General features: G+C 39.6%; 1 protein-coding gene across 13 annotated transcripts in view; it reads right to left on the bottom strand.

Annotated features, from left to right (window-relative positions):
* phactr3b (phosphatase and actin regulator 3b) overlaps positions 1 to 19,611 on the bottom strand; it is a 93,107-nt gene that overhangs the window by 15,004 nt on the left and 58,492 nt on the right. For 3 of the 13 annotated variants that reach the window (XM_051074580.1, XM_051074591.1, XM_051074590.1), the window contains exons 2-8: positions 12,683 to 12,841; positions 12,445 to 12,519; positions 12,168 to 12,308; positions 10,940 to 11,170; positions 10,653 to 10,860; positions 9,792 to 9,982; positions 7,386 to 7,539 (exon numbers count right to left, since the gene is read on the bottom strand). In XM_051074580.1, the coding sequence (XP_050930537.1) occupies positions 7,386 to 7,539; positions 9,792 to 9,982; positions 10,653 to 10,860; positions 10,940 to 11,170; positions 12,168 to 12,308; positions 12,445 to 12,519; positions 12,683 to 12,841 (1,159 nt within the window). Of the gene's footprint in view, positions 1 to 7,385; positions 7,540 to 9,791; positions 9,983 to 10,652; positions 10,861 to 10,939; positions 11,171 to 12,167; positions 12,309 to 12,444; positions 12,520 to 12,682; positions 12,842 to 13,111; positions 13,171 to 17,838; positions 18,134 to 19,611 lie in introns of those variants that run through there. The other 10 variants (XM_051074581.1, XM_051074587.1, XM_051074582.1 and 7 more) reach the window with 8 other exon arrangements.

The raw sequence follows: 19,611 nt of genomic DNA, 5'->3' as shown, positions 1-19,611 counted from the left end.
GAAGAGCGGGGGAGAGAAAATGCAGTCCCTCCATCAGCAGGGACAGGGGCAGAGGGAAGGCAAGCTGGGCTGTGACGTAGATAGGCCATTGATAATGGCTGCTGTTGCTGCAGTGTTTCGCCAATGAGAGCCAAATTTAGAAACAGAGGATTCCCTTCTGCTATCCTAGGCCAGCCCACTGCTCTGCATTCTGCTGCAGAGTGGCGCTCTATGCTACAGTAATGTAAATCAATGCAACATGCAATGTACTCTTCAGTATGTAACAGTGGAAGTGTTACATCACAGCACAAATGAAAACAGCCTTAAACAATTATGTCTTGTGAAAATTAAGTGTATAATTTGGAGTTATTTTAAAGCTGTTTTAAGATATGTTTTTGTTCTTATTTTTGATATTTATTTACAGAATGTGTATATAGGTAGCGTTATATATCTTCTTCTCATGTACTGACTGCATTAAAACACAACAATCTTTGTTTAGTTTTGTGAGTTTGCTATCTCCTGATGCCCTCTGAGTTTTGTCAAATCTATCTAAGTGTATGTGAGACAAACTGACATCTCCAAAAAGCTAATGAAATAAAAGAAAAAAAAAGTTTTTTTTAAACATATATGATGAGTGTATGTGATGATTGAATAATTAAAAAATAAAACTAAGCAGCAGAATAAAAGCAAGAATCAGTACATTTATATATATTTTTAAAATTATTATTATTTTTTGTGTTATAACAAATTTTGGAATAGCACTTTTGAGACTGAGTAATTCCTAAGCCTTCATCAGACAGGGGGGCGAGGGCTGACCATAAAAAAACCCAAGCTTCGCTGTTTTCACTGTCAGTGCCAGCGTGTTCAGATCCACCCTGCTACTGCAGTAACAGCAGTAGCACTTAAAAGCAAAACATTTAGATCAGTGCATCGTTGCATTTGTCAGTAGGTACTACACAAGTTATGCTCAGATTAAAGCCTATGTTCAAATATTGTTCCAATACTTTGCTTTGCTATTTAAAATAAATTCAAAATTGTCCCACTCGTTTTAAAGACCCTATGCATAGTTTTTTATAATTCATGTTTTGGCACCCCACAGTGGTAGTTTCAAGAGCTTTGCTGCAGCCTTCCATATGGACCTTATATTTTGGAGATAAATTAGGCTAAAGTAATGCAGAATGTACTAATTTAGTCTCATGTTATTCCTTCAGAAAAAAACAAAGGGTTGCTATCACATTAAAATTCTACACACAGTGGCTTTAAAAAGTGCTCACTGTAAACTAAGGTCATAATGCATTCATTCATTTTCAGCTTTTGTTGACTCTGCACAAGGTAACTCAGATGAATGCCTCGGCATCACCGCTGCTCTGCTCAAGAGTCAAGGTGAGAAAACTGATTGTTCTCAGTCAGCGATGAAGGCTGTTCTGTTCCTGATGTTGTACAAACAGCTGCGCTGCTCAAGGCCCTTCACAAACACTGCTGGGTGCTTCAGACAGGACACAGCATGCTGGCCACCTCCACAAACACCACTCTGTTCGATTCAGCACGACTCATTCAATGTGACAGATTCAGTATGATTCATTCAGTGTGTGTACAGTCACTGGTACAGGAGGGATGTTTAGAGAGCGGGTATAGGAGATGGTCCCTCCAGCTTTTGTTGTTGCTGTGTGAGCTGCCAGGGAAGGGCTCGTCATGCCCTCTGGCAGACCGTGTGGTCAGCAGGACGGAGACGCTGGCAGACGAGCACATGGTGCCGTCACCCCAAACAATGGCATGCTTCAGCTGTTCACAGCTCTGACTCAGTTCATGTGGACGACTCTTGTTGAGCAGTCAGTCCTGCAGTCTAAGCTGAGCGCTGCAGCACCTGTGAGAGCACAGCCAGGCTGCAGACAAAGCGTCTGGCACAGGACTGGGCTCAAAGGTGAAATTCACTCAAAAGCTCAGCTTAAGTTTTCCCGTGGAACACTTGTTGCACAGTCACACACTGATTGTACTGATCTGAAAACTTAAGTCCATTCTTCTGAGTGCTAGAAGCAATCCCCATAAGTGAAAGCTAAGAAAAAAAACTGCTAACCCTGCTAATGCTAACTATCTAGTTGTTGGTCTTGGGATGGAACTGGTTTACTGCTGCTGTATATTATATCATGTAACAGTGAGGGGTGAAGAGAAAAAAATCCTATGATTCTTTTAATTGAGACCAACTGTTCAAAAATCCTCAGTAAGTCAACCAACTGGGCACTGTAGTTTTTAGCAAACATTACAACAGGAGGAAACCATGAACTTACTGAGGACTATTTTCAGTAGCAGATTAATACACATTTGATGCTGGGTATTTACAGTAGCAGGATGGTCAATGTTTGATCAAGTCAAAATAAACGACCATGGTCATGATAATGAATGAACACATCACCCAGTGCAATTATGTGGCTCACTGATGTGTTTTTACTCCTCAAGAGAATAAATTCTTATTTTGGTCTTAATACTGAATATCATGTGTCTAATCACTGCTTTCTTTCTCTATAAATAAATCAGTTGTATAACTGACGATTGATTAATTGATTGAAGGTATACTGTAGGTGCACCAGGTAGAAAAGTCATTACTGCAGTAATGTAGCACACTGAGTGAACTGTATTGACAGCAGGGAACTTGGCTCACAATAGACCTGCTGCTCTGACCTCTGTCCTTAACCAACATTGAGTACGTATTGTCCATAACCCAGCTTCCCCACTGTCACACTTCCACTTACAGCACATAATTGATCACTTCCTGTTTTTATTATGCAAGAGTAGTCAGGAGTTCACTTTACATAAGTAGTGTGTGATGTAGCTGTGTGTCGCTAAAATGCCCCCTGCCAACTAGAGGCCATCATGCATCCAATGCCCTTTCTGGCATGTTCAGTAATTAAATTCATGATGCCTTTTGCTATTCTGCAATTACTTGTTGGAATTTGTCCACGTGCACATGGAACAAGGCGTGTTTGGAACAGCTTTGGTTTATGATAACGTCACATACATCAGAGGCACACATAGCCACTCAGACTATCCAGATTGACACGCAGCTGTGAAATGCCTTGGGCGAGGGCGTAGGAAAAAGGCACATGGAGAAGCGTGATGCCAGGCTAAAAGAAACTCCTGGGCAGTATTATTTATCTTGTCTGAATGTCACCCCGCCTTACTCATCTCTCACAGTTAAATTACGAAGCAGGGAGTGAAAGGCTTAACTGTCAATTAATTAGGCTTTTTCAAAAGCTCTCTGCCCTATTTCCCTCCTAGTGTGGTCGGATAGGAACGGAAACCAGATCACTCTCTCTCTCAGCTCAAAGTCTTCATCTCTCTAATTAGCTGCTTTGACCTGTGATAGTACTGGATATGTAATGAAACCACACCCAGGGCACACAGGGGTCCAATCTCCCTGGAGTTCACTGGCTCCAGTGGTGACCTTTATGCTGCAAAAATTATGTAATGTCTATTACATCTCCTCTCCATTCAGCAAGTGAGTGACACAGTTGTTTCCTTGAATATAAAATTGTGTAGAATGCACATTATATGCTAAACTTGAAACACATTTTCCAGTTATACATTTATGGACCAAAGATTTATTTTCCTTGGCAAATGCAAAATGACTAAAATGTAAAGCTATAAAAATTTGTACGCCTTTATGTGCAGTTGATTGGCAATAATAAAAAACCTGCACCACTTACAAGGGAATTATCATGATCCATATTTTAGAAAATAAAGAGACTGTACGTATTTACATAACAGACTACAGCACTGTCATGACTCAAGACGGCTGTATGTCGATGATAGCATGAAGCCTTAACCAAACCACTTACACAAGTACATGTACAGAGAAAAGGTGCAACTCAGGGATCAATGTTGGGATTTTAAACATCATTATTGGATTAGTTGATGAATGAAAACGTATTCCAGCCTGAAGTATGCTGCTGGAAAAATCAGTGGAATATTTTTTAGATTTGAATTACATTCAATACATGAATAAAAAAATTATATTGAAAAAATAGACAAAAAAGACAACTCCACAGCACTCACTGTGGTGCACTCTGAGGAGAAAAAACCACCACAGAGTCGCCTGTTCATTGTCAGTAGGTGCATTTGTTTTACAGGCAGACACATCAGCTCATTGTGATGCCCCTTAGTGATGACATTTGTAGTGAGCCTGTCTGCTCAGCACAGAAGAATGGAGCCCTGAGATTGTTAACATCATGTGTTTTTAAAAGCAGACAACAGAGATTCAGTAGCGTATCTTAAACATTATAAATTATTATTATTATTGAATGTGTTGTTTTGCTTTTAGAAGAAGCACCCTATATTTCCTATTTTCCAATTTATTAAGGCTGATGATTCCTCATCTGCGTCTTAATAAAATACTGACTTCAATCTGTCTACATTAACATACTGTAAACACTTAAACTTAATGGTGGAAGACAATTTATACCCTGACCAGAATGGAAATAAACTGACATGACGAATATTTAGTGTGTTAATTTGATATTTTACATTAGCTCTGCTTTCTCATTTTGACTAATTAGTTTATGAATTAAATAAACACAATCATATATTTTATGATAAATGCATAAAATATATAATATGATGCTAATGCAAGATACATTATGCACTAAAGTGTATTCGCATAATAATTCATAATGCAGTTACAGTGTAGTTAAAATGTTGTTATGATCCAAATCAACAGATGTTACCAGATGCACACGTGATGACTGAAAAAACTGAATTCAGTTAAAGGCCTACGAGCAATTTTAAGATGAGAGTTGTTTCAGGTAATGATGCATCTAAAAACGGCAATTAGAAGTTTGTAGGTTTGTTTGTCGCTTACTGTGAAGAACAGCATCTGTTTCAACAAAATTGGCAGCCGAAAGCGGGTTAACCTCAAATTAAAGCACTTAGCAGCATTCGGCACACAGCGAAGTGTGAACATTTCACTAACAGGCTATTATCACAGCTGCCTGTTTTAACAAAGGTATGAAAAACAACTAAAAGTGTTAATAGTCCACAGAGACAAAAGTGAAAACAGCTACAAAAGCTGCTTCAACCCTCTGTGAGTCCAAAAAGTCAAACGGTCATCCACTGTCAGGAGAGCTGCTGTTTTACTGTCCAGCACCCACACTTGACATCCATGAATTTTAATGAGAGGGCCAGCCATCATGCTTTAAGATTAGATTAGTATCAGAAACAATATAACAATATAATAACAATATATTTGATGTTGTGACAACATTTCTAGAGAGGAGTGAACCTTCCTCCTCTCACTCTGAGCATTGTATAAGCCTACCAGCAACACCCTGCTGCTGTATTATTCACAAAAAACCCAACCTGATTTGACTGTTAATCCTATTAAAGTTACCATAATAACAGCCTATTGCCTTTTACATAACGCAACAAATACGATTATGTTCTGTGTTGCATTCATCCTCTGCCTTTCAGTAAATCCTGTTCCACACTCCAAAAATCAGTCCACTTGACCCAGAAAAGCCACATCCAATGAAAGGAGAGGAACAGCATTTCAAATTTTAAAAAAGCTTTGTTGTGACAATTTAGTAAAGAAAGTAAAGTAATAGTCAATTAACAGGACCACAATAAAATATGAACGTACAATGCACTGATGCACTGAGGACCAACAGGAGCTTTTCTCCTTTTTCCTATCCTGTCATATCTTTCCATACCATAATTTTGACTGCTTAGTGTGTTGTACAAATTGAAAAGTGTGCTAATATTTACTCTTCCGCCAGTATAAAGCAATATATTTCAACAGCACCTTAGAACACAGCCTGAATCCGCACCTCCTCAAGTCTCAACCAAAACCGAACAGGTAGGACTAATTCCAGGGCTGTTATAATGCACTGGATTTAACTAGGTGTAGCCAATAACACCTGATGACAGTAACACAGTGTACTGAGGCAATTGTGCCCTAATTATGCAGTAGTGAACAGCTTTACCCCGGTCCCAGAAGAGGCTTTAGCATAAATCGGCAAGTTGTAGATTAACAATAGATATGATATCACATGTCAAAGTGATGTAAGTACTAGGTTGACAATTTTAAAGATGGAGATAATATAAAATAATAGTTTAAAGCTGCACTAATCAATATTTACATAGATGAATAGATGAATGACTACATGTGATGAGAAAGGTGTCACTCATAGTAACAACGCAACAGAGTCTTCTGCAGTTCACCTCAGCTTATTCTAGTGTCTTTCAGCTCATTGTTTTGGTTTTACAGATGCAACTTTAATATTTAATTTCACACTCACCAGTTGCCTTCATCAACCCGTTTCTAGCTGGTGAACATAGTGGACTATTTAGCAGCTAAAAGGCACATATTGCTGGACACAAAACAAAGCTAAAAGGGTAGTGAACACTGAACGAGCACTGGGTCACCGGCAACTCAAGACTGCAAATGCTAGTATTGCTTCATGTCTGCTGGGTATGTTAATAAGCAACTGTTACCATGTTCACTATATCAACTTTATGAAGTGATAAAAAGTGGTCAACAATTAATTAATGTAGCTTTAAAATTGTAGAAAATAGACTTATGTCACAGAATAATATTATTCTCATGACTGAAGGTTAAGTATAGAGCTGGGGTCGGACCATGATTAGCCTAGATTAGCATAAAAAGATGGGGGAACAGCTACCCTGGCTCTGTCCAAAGTGACAAAGTATGCCTACCTACACCGCTAAAGCTCAGTAATTAACGCACTGTATCTCATGTGTTTAACTCCTACACAAAAAAGAAATGTAAATATGTTCATTTGTTTCATGGGGAGTTGCGTGCTGGAACTTACTTTGTCAAACAACAGTTGGGGTGCAGTGACTGCAAAGCTTCCTGAATTCATTCTATTTTGGTTTGGTAGAGACCAAAAACAAAACCTTGACCACATTGAGAGACTTGCAATTTAACCACAAATGTAGCAAAGAAGAACTAGATGGCAGCACATCAAAAAATTATTTAAACTTACAGCGTGCTCCAAGTGTCTTTGCTGCTAAACTCTGAGTAACAGGGGTAGGCAAACTGAGATGAGTTTACCCTCCTTTAACCTGTATGTCATATATATATATTATCCAAACACACATTCCAAAACATCTTTCAGCTTATTAGCGAGAATATACAGCAATGTGATGAAACAAACAGTGTGAGTGCATGAATTTTCTTATTATTATGGCTTGACACACACTATAGACACTATAGCCTTTGTGATATGTTTAGGGACAGAGTGTTTGTTAGTAGATGGTGGTAGGGAAACAGACAAGCAGTGGACAAGTGTGGACAACAGATGAGTGATGAAACAGACATACATGAGGAGGTGGGGGGGCTGATGGGGGGTGAGAGCTGATGGCAGGCTGATCTGGGTCCACACAGAGCGACTCACTTGGCCAGCTTCATCTCTATCTGCTGGCGGATTTCCTGCCGCTCCTGGTCGCTGCGGACAGGGAAGATGTTGCGGTCCTCCAGCTCCTGCTTGCTGGGCCGGTTCCGAAGCTTCACAGCCAGCAGCTCCTTCCTCATCCTTCGTGGGAGGGTCCCTGTTGTTGTCGAGCACAAATTAAGGTCAGCAACGACACAGTGGTTTTCGAGATGCCACACATAGTTTTCCAGCTCAACCTGCTGAGCTGGTGCTAATCACCACATAGTGTGCTTTTGTGCTTTCTCTTAAGACCTGAGCGACAACTGTGTTAAACAACACCTAACACCTTATTAATTAAATATCTGTAGCTTACTTATATAAACATCATCAAATGCCTTACATAAAAGCATTCACCTCCTTGGACATTTTCACAGTTTATACAACTTTGAATAACACTGGCTGAAAAAAAATGACACAAAAAAGTTAGTATTTACTAGAGGCACATTTGTATCTATATGTCTGACCACTACACACACATTTCCCCCATTCTTCTTAGCAAAACTCTTCAAGCTCTGTCAAGTTGCATGAGGACCATGAAGGAACAACTACTTACAAGTCAAGCCACAAATTTCGGATTGGACTGAGGCCGCTAGTCCCTACAGGGTATTAACATTGCTGTAAAATACTGCAAGTCTTCACCTATACTGCAGATCTCTTGCAGCAAGTTCTAATCTAGGATGTCTTTGGAATTTTTTTCTGCATTCATGTTACCCTCAACCTTCACCAGAGTTCAAGGGCCTGCTGTAAAGAAGCATCTTCACCGCATGATCGCTGCTGCCATCACCACCACACTTCCAAAAGCTCTGACTAAGCAGACCATAGTGTGTTCCTCCATTTAAGACTAGCCAATATTTCATGTGAGTTTTGAGATGTCAACATTTGTGTCTTCCATCTGAGCAATGAAACCATGTAGCTCATTTATAGAGTTGTGAAGTGGGGGGAGCTATTTGGTTCCACTAGTAAAATTCCTATTCAGTTTTCCCACAGACAATGTTACAATGTTGCAATGAGCTCCTCTACAGTTTGGATCAGTATAAAGCTCTCCTGATTCAATCATCAGTCAACGAGATCAACAACTGTGTTAGAAAATATCTGGTTCTTCAGAAAAAAAAAAGAAAAAAAAAAGTACAAGCTTGTGTACATTAACAAAAATCATGGGTTAACTTGGACTCCCATGGTACTTTTTGGCAGGACACAGCCAGTTACAGAGCTCTAAATTCTGATTCATGCCTCTGACTGGCTTCTTCTCCATAGCATTGGTGCCTGAGGCACATGAGTATTGTAGTATTTTGACTCATTTGCCATGCCAAAATGACCAACACTTAAGTACTAAATATGTTAGGATAATTACTGTTCCTAAAACATGTTTTTAATGTTAATGTGATGAAACAAACAGTGTGAGTGCATGATTTTTCTTATTATATAGGAGTTTCACATCAAGTTTACATTAAGTACTTGTCTCATAACGTATTGTTTTGTGTGCGTCCTCAAAGCCATACAAACATGTGAAATGCATTTCCTACTTCATACACTTGCAAAGGCATTTGAACCCGTCGTTGATCACACTGGGTAACAATATGCTTCTTCTCTTCCTTTACTTGTGCACTAGTGCATTTTATGGCTCATTGATGCCACCAACTCCCAATATGGGGAGTATGCTTCAAACTGAGTGACATCCTACAGTTGTGATTCATTTTATCAACATGATCAGACTTAAGAGGTAAAAAGCAAGGTCTGGTTACACATCACACGACGAATGATTTGTGTTGCAGGGCCTGGCCAGCAAATAATAAGAGATTTGAAAGTCTGAGTAAAATTAAATTAGCCTAATTAGCTTCATTTTTACATATTTTTGGTTCAAAGCAAGTAAATGTTTTTTTTTTCTGCTACACTGACATATAATAGAAACATTGTACAGATTCTAATTACATTGTAAATCTATTTTGTCATTCTGTTGCTACATCATCCCTTACATATTTTTATGACTGTCTCCTCAGTCAGCAGATATTTGTATTACGTCATTCTAGTGCTGATACCATGTGTGTCTGTCACGTTCCATCTTAGCCTTTTTTTTTTTCACAGACATGTTGATGGCAGGCGGCTGTGCACCAATGACCCACATGAATGGCCAAGAATTAGGCCACCAGAGCAGATGTTGACGGGCCACTGAAATTTAACACCAGTAAGTCTGCTATTCGTCATTGCTGCAAATCTCCCTGTCATGGCGCTCACTGTAAACAAATATCAGCAGATTATGCTGCTTCATTATCCACTGACAGGTTGCCCAGATTTTGCTGGCTTTGTACATTAAGAGGCAGATAATAGTAAAGCAAATATTCCAGTACATGTCTGCTGTCAGCAGAGACCTACCAGAGATCACAGACTCGTTCCAGCTGTCCTGGTCGCTCAAGTACTCGTCCAGACGCCAGTTCTCCTTGTTCTCATCAGACTCCTTCTTGCTCTCAGACTCCCCGGCAGGCTCCCTCTCTGTGCTAGACGTGCGGGAAAGACGGCCATCCAGCCGGCGTTTTGGAGATGAGCGTGCTTCCTTTGTCTGGAAACTGAGGTCACACATCACAAGACAAATCTGTCAATTACAACTTTAGCTTTGTGTGATGACTGGTTGACTACCACAACATTTTTTTACAAGCAGTTAAAAAAGACTGAGTGATTAAATCCAGGGAAATGCTTGCTGACTTTAGAAGAGTCAGGCATCCCCACAAAGAATGATTAAAGGCCAACCAGTTTAGTTTATAATTAAAAGGAAGAAGAGGACAATACTGGTACTTTATGTGTTTTTAACACAGCTCGCAGTTCATTCAAGCAACAGTTTCTACTCTGTGACTCTGTCTTTAATGAACTTAGTAGAACATTATATATTGTGTCAACAACAAAAAATGATCTCACTAGGTAGGAAATGCCAGAGAGGGCTGGCAGAAGGGCTGAAACAATGTATCAGTTAATCACTTAATCATTTAGTCAGTCAATCGAAAATTAATCATTGGATTATTATTTTTCGTGAACAGGTTTTTTAATAGTCTAACAGAACTGATACAATATCTTTCATTAACGGAAGCTCCATTTCATTTGTTTTTCATTTTGTAAAAAATAATAACTATATTCTGCATTTATCACTATATATATCATGTGGAAACATTTACAGAATAGAAAGTATACAAACAAAGGCAATATATGTTTAGAAATGCTGCACATGTTGCTCCAGAGTCTGACCTGTCCTGTCTATGTTTGGTGGCTAGGGCGCGGTGTAGTTCCTCAATGATACAGCTGGGGGGCAGCTGTGGGTGTAGTGCCCCAAGGTGGGGGGACCCAGTAGGTGTGGAGATCCTGCCTCTCAACAGTGAGCCATGAGGGTCTTTGGGAAGTGTGAAGTTCCTGGGTAAGGTGGCTGGGGACTTCTTCACTGGCACTGGAGGGGCAGCTGAGGAAGGTAATCATCAACATGAGACACCACTGCAAACCGGCAAGGCTTGACATCAGCGTTATCATGGTAAACTCACCATCGAGGCTGCCCAGTCTGGTGAGCAGTTTCACTGGCATGTTGGGTGGAGGAGGGGTGCTGGCTCGTCTCTGAGGTTGGGTCACTGTCACCTCCTGTTTCCCTTCAACAGTCTCCACCTTCCCCATCGACTGCTCTTCACCAGGGTCGCTTAGTGACGTGCTTTCGTCTTCCCCATCGTCACTCTGACTGGGGTCGCCCGCTGCCTTTAAATCTTCAGTCACATCTTGAACTGGGATGGAGCATCAGCAACGATAATGTAAATGTCTGGTTTGTTTGGAAAGTCTCTGTCTCCACTTAGTGGACAGTCAGAGACATGGTACTCCAAACTGCAGCTGGTGCCAATAAAACCGCACCAGGAAAGATATAGCCATTTTAACCAACAAGAATCACCAATTTTATTACTAATTATTTATTATTACTAATAATAAATTATTTTGTCAGCTTAAATCACAAACAGGAACTATAGTAAAGACTGACACTAGATTTGGTCCTAGGTTTGAATCTACCACCTGCTTGTGTATCAAGTCTGCAAATCCCCTACCTCTGCTGGTGTTTCCTATCACTGTCCACAGACACACAGTTTAGGTTAATGTGTAACTCTAAATTATCCATGGGTGTGAAAGTGCCTTTAAATGGTGATACTTACTTTAGAAATTATGATAGAGATGTATCAGCCGATTACAACTTTTCATACAAAAAGCACATAACGGCAGGCCACAATCTAAATTATTTTCGACCTGCATCATTGTTTGGCCACTAAAGGGCACTGCAGCAAGCTGTAAGCACAACACTGACACACAGTGTTATCACCTTATAAATTTAGGATGACAATAGCAAAAAGGTTGCCTGTTTACATATCCAGCAGCATTAGCATTCTTTGGAGTTGTGTTTCTGGCCACCTGTAGAATGTAAGCCTAACATTTACCCTCTTTTAGCTCTGTTGTGGTCTCCACCAACTCCTGAGGGAAATATCTGACTCTTTAGCAGCTAAATCACCAGCTAGTTGCTAACTGTATGTGTCTGCTGTTTGATGCTAAGTAGTGTAGAGTGGACTTGGATTTTTTTTCCAATTATAAACAGCTGCTGCTGGAAAAATCACAATGAGGGTGGAGAGATGACCACAATGCTTGTGGGCCATAAAACCAAAACAATGAGCTATACAAAGTGCTTTGTATATCTCTTTATTTGTTGAATGTTTTCTATCAAGCCCCAGTATTGTACTCTACCTGTTGAGGCTTCTAAATCGCTGCCTAGATCTTCATTGGTGCTAGCCAGAGGTGCCACAGGCTCCTCATCTCTGTCCTCACCGTCAGAGTGAGTCGGGGTGTCTGGATCTTCACTGTTACCCCCACAAGCAAGATCTGACTCTGCAAACAGTGCACAGAGAACGAGTTGGGCATCATGTGGTTAAACAAATGAAGTGTGATGAGCCTGGAGTCACATGTGTTCATGTGTGTGTGTGTGTGTATGTGTTTGTGTATGTATTCATCTCTCATTTTGCACCTGTCTCCATCTCCCCAGGGTTCCTCTTGACGAGGTCATCTCTTTTCTGTCGTACAGCTGTCTTCTTCTCCACCGCTAAACAACACAAACATTTATAAAAACCAGTCCACTGACTGCATAGCAAATGAAAACATGTGGAACGCTTTGTAAATACAGCCGTCTTGTTCCTATTTCCTGAGCGATTCCCTAACCATCCAGTGCTTTTCCCAGCACTGATGGAAGCACGAGTCACACTCACTTGCCGAGGGCTTCAGCTTCTCATTTTTCTTTTTCCTCCATTTCCAGGGCTTGAAGATGCGTCCCAGGCTGGCCAGCTTGCTGTTGCGGCGGACGGGAGGCGTGCGAACCCCTGAGACCAGGCAACCTGAGTGCAGTGCCCTCTGCTGGTCCATTCCATCTACAACATAAAGCAAACAAAGCTGCTTCAAAATGGGCTGCAGACAAAAAAATCCATCCCTGAAAACAGAAAGGCAGCAGTGACATCAACTAAAGAAATTTCTTAAATCACTTCACACAATTGACTGGATACTACTGACATCCCATCATCATGTGAGAGTAGCAAATGTGGGTCACTGGCTGTCAATGCCTTATTGATTCCAGTCTAATTCTGAGGAGAAGTGAGCAGTGGAGAGAAGACAGAGAATCACATTGTTTGTGAGTGACTCACATGGTTTCAGGGCAGCCAGACCTCCCTGGCCCCAAAATACGCAGACAATGGAACGCTGTCTTGAAAGACACACAGAGGATAAATAAAATCAGCTTCAGCACAACTGCCTTTTCTAAGGTCAATGCAGACATCTGCAGCCTGCAATCCCCACTGATTTTACACTATTTCAGGCCATGTACTTATGTTCGTGAGCTACACAGGAATCTGCTGCACAATTTGACAGCACATGACAGAACTGTACAAATGTTACATGCTGCTCCTGACAGACGGGTAGTTTTTAGAGCATCCTGCTGCATCTCCATGTCCCAACTGTTTATTTTTGTGTTCTTTTTTGCTCTGTACTATTTTTAGGTACTGACAAAAAATTATTCCAGTGTTTTTATAAACCCATTTATGGGGGAAATGTGTCTTATAGTTAAGGGTTTAGTGTTTTCACATAATGTTTGACAACTGTCTTTTGTTTTGTAATTGTTATTTTGTAATTGTTTTAATTATTTAGACATACAAACAAGAGTTTTATACTATCTACACTGTGTCTGTGCAAGTTTAGAATAATCAAAATACCTTTTGTCTGACTAACTCATTAAACCTAAATATCTGCAATTTACTATCATAGAGGACTGACAAACCCAGTCAATATTCACATTGTACAAACAGGAACTAACACATTTTCTTATTTTTTTAATGTCAAATGTCAAATTTATCAACTAATCGTCTCAGCACTATATTAATTAATTAGTCAACTGACATACAATTAATCAGCATTCATTTTTAGAACCAATTAACTGTTAATAATGCAATAACTTATTTTAGCCACTTGGGGGCAACAGAACCAATAGAAGCTGTGAATACAAAATTGACGTAACACCAGTTGATAGCACTTACTTGAGAGCAAACAGTTGTTTATTTTACACATGCAGTTGACAATAGAGCAACATCATCCATTATTTGGAGTCATGTCTCTGGTCATCCAATGAATGTGAGTCCAATATTCACTTTCTTTTAGCTCTAATTTTGCTCTCTACCAATTTCTGAGGAAAACATATGGCTATTTAGCTGCTAAATGCTCCATTATGTTAAGAATTCTTTTCTCAAAAATAAATATCAGATTTATAAATATCAGGTCTATATGACCAAGAGCTTCAACAATAAATTACAGTAGGTGTTTGCAATTAGAGCTTTTACTGCTCTGCCAATCATTTTCTTAATTAAGCGATAAACCATTTTGTCAGTAAAATGTCAGAGAAGTGGCAAATGCCCAATGATACATGATTTTTAAGGCTGATGCACAATAGAATGGTGCAGGAATGAGTCCTAAAACCCAGAAATAAGTTAGCAGTTTAGTACTTCCAATCCCCCTCATCTCAAAGTCAATGGGTTTTTTGAATGGGGTTTTGGTTAAATGCCTGAAATAAGGTCTGTAGTTAATGTTCACTGTTCAAATTACATGTTAGAAGCTTTTCTTTCTGGCAATTGTATTTAGGCTTCAAAACAGTGGTGTTCATTTGTTAAGATTATTTTGCTAAACAAACGCTTAAGTATCATACACTTTTGTTGATCACAGAGCTCATGTTCTATAGCAAAGACCAATGGAAAAATGTCTATTGGCTTTTTGTCGAGGGAACCAAGGTAATACTAACTTCCGGGTTGGCCTACAAAATACGTCATCCCTATAGACTAATAAATGTAAAATTAAGCTTGTCAACAGGCTATAGTAAGGTTGCCTAAGGTTAAAGCACAAAATTTCAGAAAACATGACATTTCACAAAACATAACATTTCAGAAAACACTACAACATTTCACAAAACACAAAATTTCTGTCCAATCACAATCAAGAGCTGTTGTCCCTCCCTTTCTGTTTTGTGAAATGTCGCTGCGTTGTGTAAAATGTTGTTGTGCTTCGTGAAATGTTGTGTTTTGTGAAATGTTTGGTTTTCAGTAATGTTGTCTTTTCTGAAATGTTGTTGTGTTTTCTGAAATGTTGTCTTGTTTTGACCTTCAGGGCCACCATACTATAGCCTATACCACCCAATTAACACAGGGCTGTAGTGGCTTACTGCAGCAAAACCAGGCATGACTCACATGACTGCTGTAGATCTGTACCTTATTTTGGTTACACAGAGGGAGAAATGAGGGGGCATAGAATATTATCATTCAAATAATGCATAACATGTAAAAATGAGCGCCTCACCATGAAGACACAGATTCATTAATGCCATCTCCATTCAGCTGTACTGTGATGCATTCAATGAACCAACAGGGATTAGTGTTTTGCCAATAGCAGAGTGGCAGCGTTCTGGTGGACAAACATCATAATAGCAACACTTGGCAAAAAATACCTTCAGCAACTATCGTTGGCTTCCCATTGCTTTAATTTCTTGTTACCTGTAATAAATACTGATACTGACTTATCTGCAATTAGTGTAAATCGGATGATAAAATCTACCTGCTGATTTATCAGTCGGGCTTTAACTCAAATTACTTATTTTGCCCAAAACTGAAAGACATTCAGCGTAGTAATGTACAAGACAAAGAAATGCAAAAAATGTTCACATTAGAGAAGCTGGAACCATTAAATATTTGACATTTTTCAGTAGAAAATGACTCCAACAATTACTTGATGCTGATAAACTAATCAATTAATCATGAGCAGATGCTCTGATTTCTCTCCATAGGCAAAGATAGACAATCAATGGCTATTCCTCTTAGCTGCTACTCTGACTTCTTGAAGTCCTCTTAAGTCTGCAGGCTAAGCTGTAGAAGAGAGATCACAATGATAGACAGACAGGCACAGAACCAGAGGGTGACTGAGCTGACTTCAGTTATGCTGCAGCAAGTGGTGGAGGGAGGGAGGGAGGGAGAGAGAGAGAGAGAGAGGAAGAGAGAGAGAGAGAGAGGTTCCTTGGAGAAAGGACAGAAATAGGCACTCCTACACAGTCTGGCTCCGCCAACAAGCTGACACCTCGGGGAGCCTACAGCTGAGCTGTGGGCTGTGCAAGGATCGCTCCATGAACACTTTCATTTTCTGTCAGCAGCATCTAAATCCACAACATCTGCTCATTTCTCCCTTAAGAAATGAATTACATACACTTACATTACTGGCCCCAGTTGCATAATAGAAAGATAAATGGAAGGGTATTGTGAGTTATACTAAGATATTCCACAGGTGAGGATGGGTTCGATGGCAATGCTGTTGCCATGTGGCAACCAAGGCAGCAACCAAGCAAAAGTGCAACAGATTCACAATGTGAAAATCCTCCACCTTTACAAAATAGTGCAGTTAGCAGCCTGAAATGTCATCTAAACTTTCAAGTTGGTGTTATATTGTATTTACACAGATGTTCAGCACAGATATAAGGCATCGTGTCAGCAGCCATTCAATATTAAAATGTTCACTACGAGGATTTTCCTTAGGACTGCAGTGATTATTTTCATTATTAATTAATCTGCTTATCATTTCCTTGATTAAAGGTCTATGAAACGCCAGAAAATAGTCAAATCATTATTCCCTAAAGCCCAAAGTGATGTCTTCACATATCCTTTTTATCCAACCAATAGGCCAAAACCAAAAGATATTCAATTTACTAGCTCTATTATTTACTACAATTTACTACAATCTCTGCTTGAAAACCTAATTTTTTCACAGAAGTCACAGCTAGAGACTCCAGCTGATCCTCATACGTTAACATTTTCTTAAGAATGATAACATTACAGACTCTCCTTGCAACACAAAGCCAATCACAGCTGAGTTTATTGATCCATGAACACTGTTTTGGTGCCTCGGCTTTTGACTGACAACCTCAGCTGCTTCACAACCAACAATGAGAGCAGGTCAGCTGCCCAAGTCATGTATGCCTGCCTGGGATGCAGCAAGGAATTCAGGTCAAGCCTGTAGTAACAGCAGCAGCACACCCAGGGTCAGGCTGCCGTTGCCATGGTTACTACACTGGATGCTGCAGAAAAGGCCCTCGGAGGCAGAAAAATCACCATGGCATGAGGAATAGGGAGTTGCTGGGCGGATGGGAAGGCTTGTTGCCACACAGAGAGACCGAGAGCTGCAGCCAATCGTGGCCCAGCATGCAACGATGCATAATGTAAGTCAGGGAGCAATTTGCAACTTATGTTGAAATATTAATCAAAGTGGTTAGGTGTTAGGGGTTTGAGTGAACATAAACATGTTTTTTCTGCAAAGGCAGGGGAAAGAATCATCTTTTCAAGCAGGAAAAAGAAAGTTAATTGTTCAAGTCAGATATTGTACAGTGTACTGTAGCCTAAAGCAAAGGGCTGCTTCTGCAGATAATGAGCCTGCTGAGAAAGACAACACAGAGCACTGGGAAATGTCACAACATCCTCCTCACTCACATTATGAACAACTTAATGTCATGAGTTTGAAGCTTATGAGTTTTTTTTTTTAAAAAGCATTCCTAGTATCAATAGGGAAAAGTGATTAAAGTCCTCTAAGGAATATTATAGATTTATCACAGTGCTATCACTACTAAAAAAGGAAATGTTATTCAAGTAGGCTATTCCTCACTACAAACTCGCAGCTGAAAGCCACAAGTCAGTATGGGAATAATGTGGAATCTGTGGAAATAGCACCACTAAGAACGATATGGCACTACTAGTCCCAGTAGACACATTACGTGAACAATATTATATTTAGATTAAATAATCTAACAAACAGTGTAACAATGAGTCAAGAGTAGATGTTTCCGAACAACACTTACATATTTTTTAAGATACTCAGTTATCCAGTCCTACTTCAGTGCTCGGTATTCACATCATATGTTCCCGAGGAGCCGACGAGCTCAAACTGACCGGAGACTGATGATTTCGCAGCCGCGGTGGATTTCAGGATGGAATGGAAACAGACGAATGAAAATGTAACATATGTAACAGTGCCTCGTTCGAAAATGCGTATGATAATAGTTTAACGACGACGGAAAAGTCCGGAGTGAACAGAAACTTAAGTGTGAGCGACCGGGTTACATCTGCAGCTAGCTGCTAGTGTTGATGTACCATGTGAACCCCGCCCCTCCGTACGGAAGGAGGAGGGCAAATAAACTGGCACACGCTCATCCTCTTCTGCAAAACATTCTGTAGTACAGTAGCCTACAGTGGGTTACAGTTCGTACACATACACACACACACACACACACACACACACGGTTAACGACTGCAATAACACAGTTTCACTCAGACATCTTCTGCACAAAGCAATTCTACTTATGTCTACTTAGTTAAAATGAATGGATTCTGAGATAAATAAATAAATAAAAAATAAAAGTAAAAAACAGCCCTGTGTTATATAGTCTATCCTAAAAACTCTCTCTCAATTCAATACAGTTTAGGATTACAGCTAGTTTATTTGCATTATGCCCATTATTTTGTCATTTTTTCAATCAATTATTTGCTCTATAAAATGGTGAAAAATTATCATCATCATAATGGCAGCATATTTTGGTAGGCTGTTGTATTAGACTGCATTAATTTTAGCTACAATGTCCCTGTCAACGGGGTATACTTTTAAGAGTCTTAATAGGTTAAAGTTTTAGCAATAAATAAATAAATAATACAATTTAAACTCTCATATAGTATCAAGGTGGCTATGAGGAGCATTTCTGTAAATAAACCCACATTGTGTCTTGCCAATGTTAAAATTCACAAACATGCTAAAGGCTCTGTAAGGCTGTACATTGGGAAACATGCTGATGTTAAGAACATACAATGTTTAAACCAAGGTATCAATCATGTTAAAATGTTGACCTGATACTGGTGCTAGATGAAAAATAAGGCAATTAAGAAAGCTGTTAAGATTTGTCCCACGGGGGAGGTTAGTGGATGTATCAAATTCATACTCAGCTCACTGCAAACCACATATTCAGTAATACAAGCATTTACAGTACCACAAATCCCCTTGCAATAATACAGAAATATTTTTCAGTTTTTTGTTAGGTACAGTGCTACTGTTTTTGTCTCTGTGTTTGTGTGTGTGTTTGTTTTGTTTTGTTTTTTGACAAAAATACTGCTTTTTAAAACCTATTTTTAAATATACTTTTTTCATCTACTTGCATTCAGTTAATCAACACAGACGACTAATCATTGAGACAACATCACTTGGTGTGTAAGCAAAAGCTTTGTGGTTTCAGATCGATTTTCTAGACAGGCATTCATACATTAAAAGCAGGAAGGGCTGAGTTACCTCAGAGATGATAAAAGCCAATGGCTGGATTCCTCCTCGGGGACGCACAAGCAGTAAACAAGGAATAAAACCAGTGGTGTAGGCTACTCAGAGAACATGAATCTCATTCAATATTTACAGGACTTCATTTAATATGGCCAAGCATGGAAGGCACGCCAAAAGGTTGTGCTCACAAATTGTTATCAGTTAATAAAAAAGTGACACATGACCTCAAGTTTGCCAAATTGAAGATGAAGGAATCTCAGGTGACTGCAGTGATGCAGTAATGTAAGCATGTGGGAAATATTTGTCAAAAGCC

The sequence above is a fragment of the Lates calcarifer genome, linkage group LG12 (genome assembly GCF_001640805.2).
Source record: "Lates calcarifer isolate ASB-BC8 linkage group LG12, TLL_Latcal_v3, whole genome shotgun sequence".
NCBI lineage: Eukaryota > Metazoa > Chordata > Actinopteri > Centropomidae > Lates > Lates calcarifer.
Note: the sequence above shows the minus strand (reverse complement) of the source record. Positions and strands in the feature narration are given on the sequence as shown.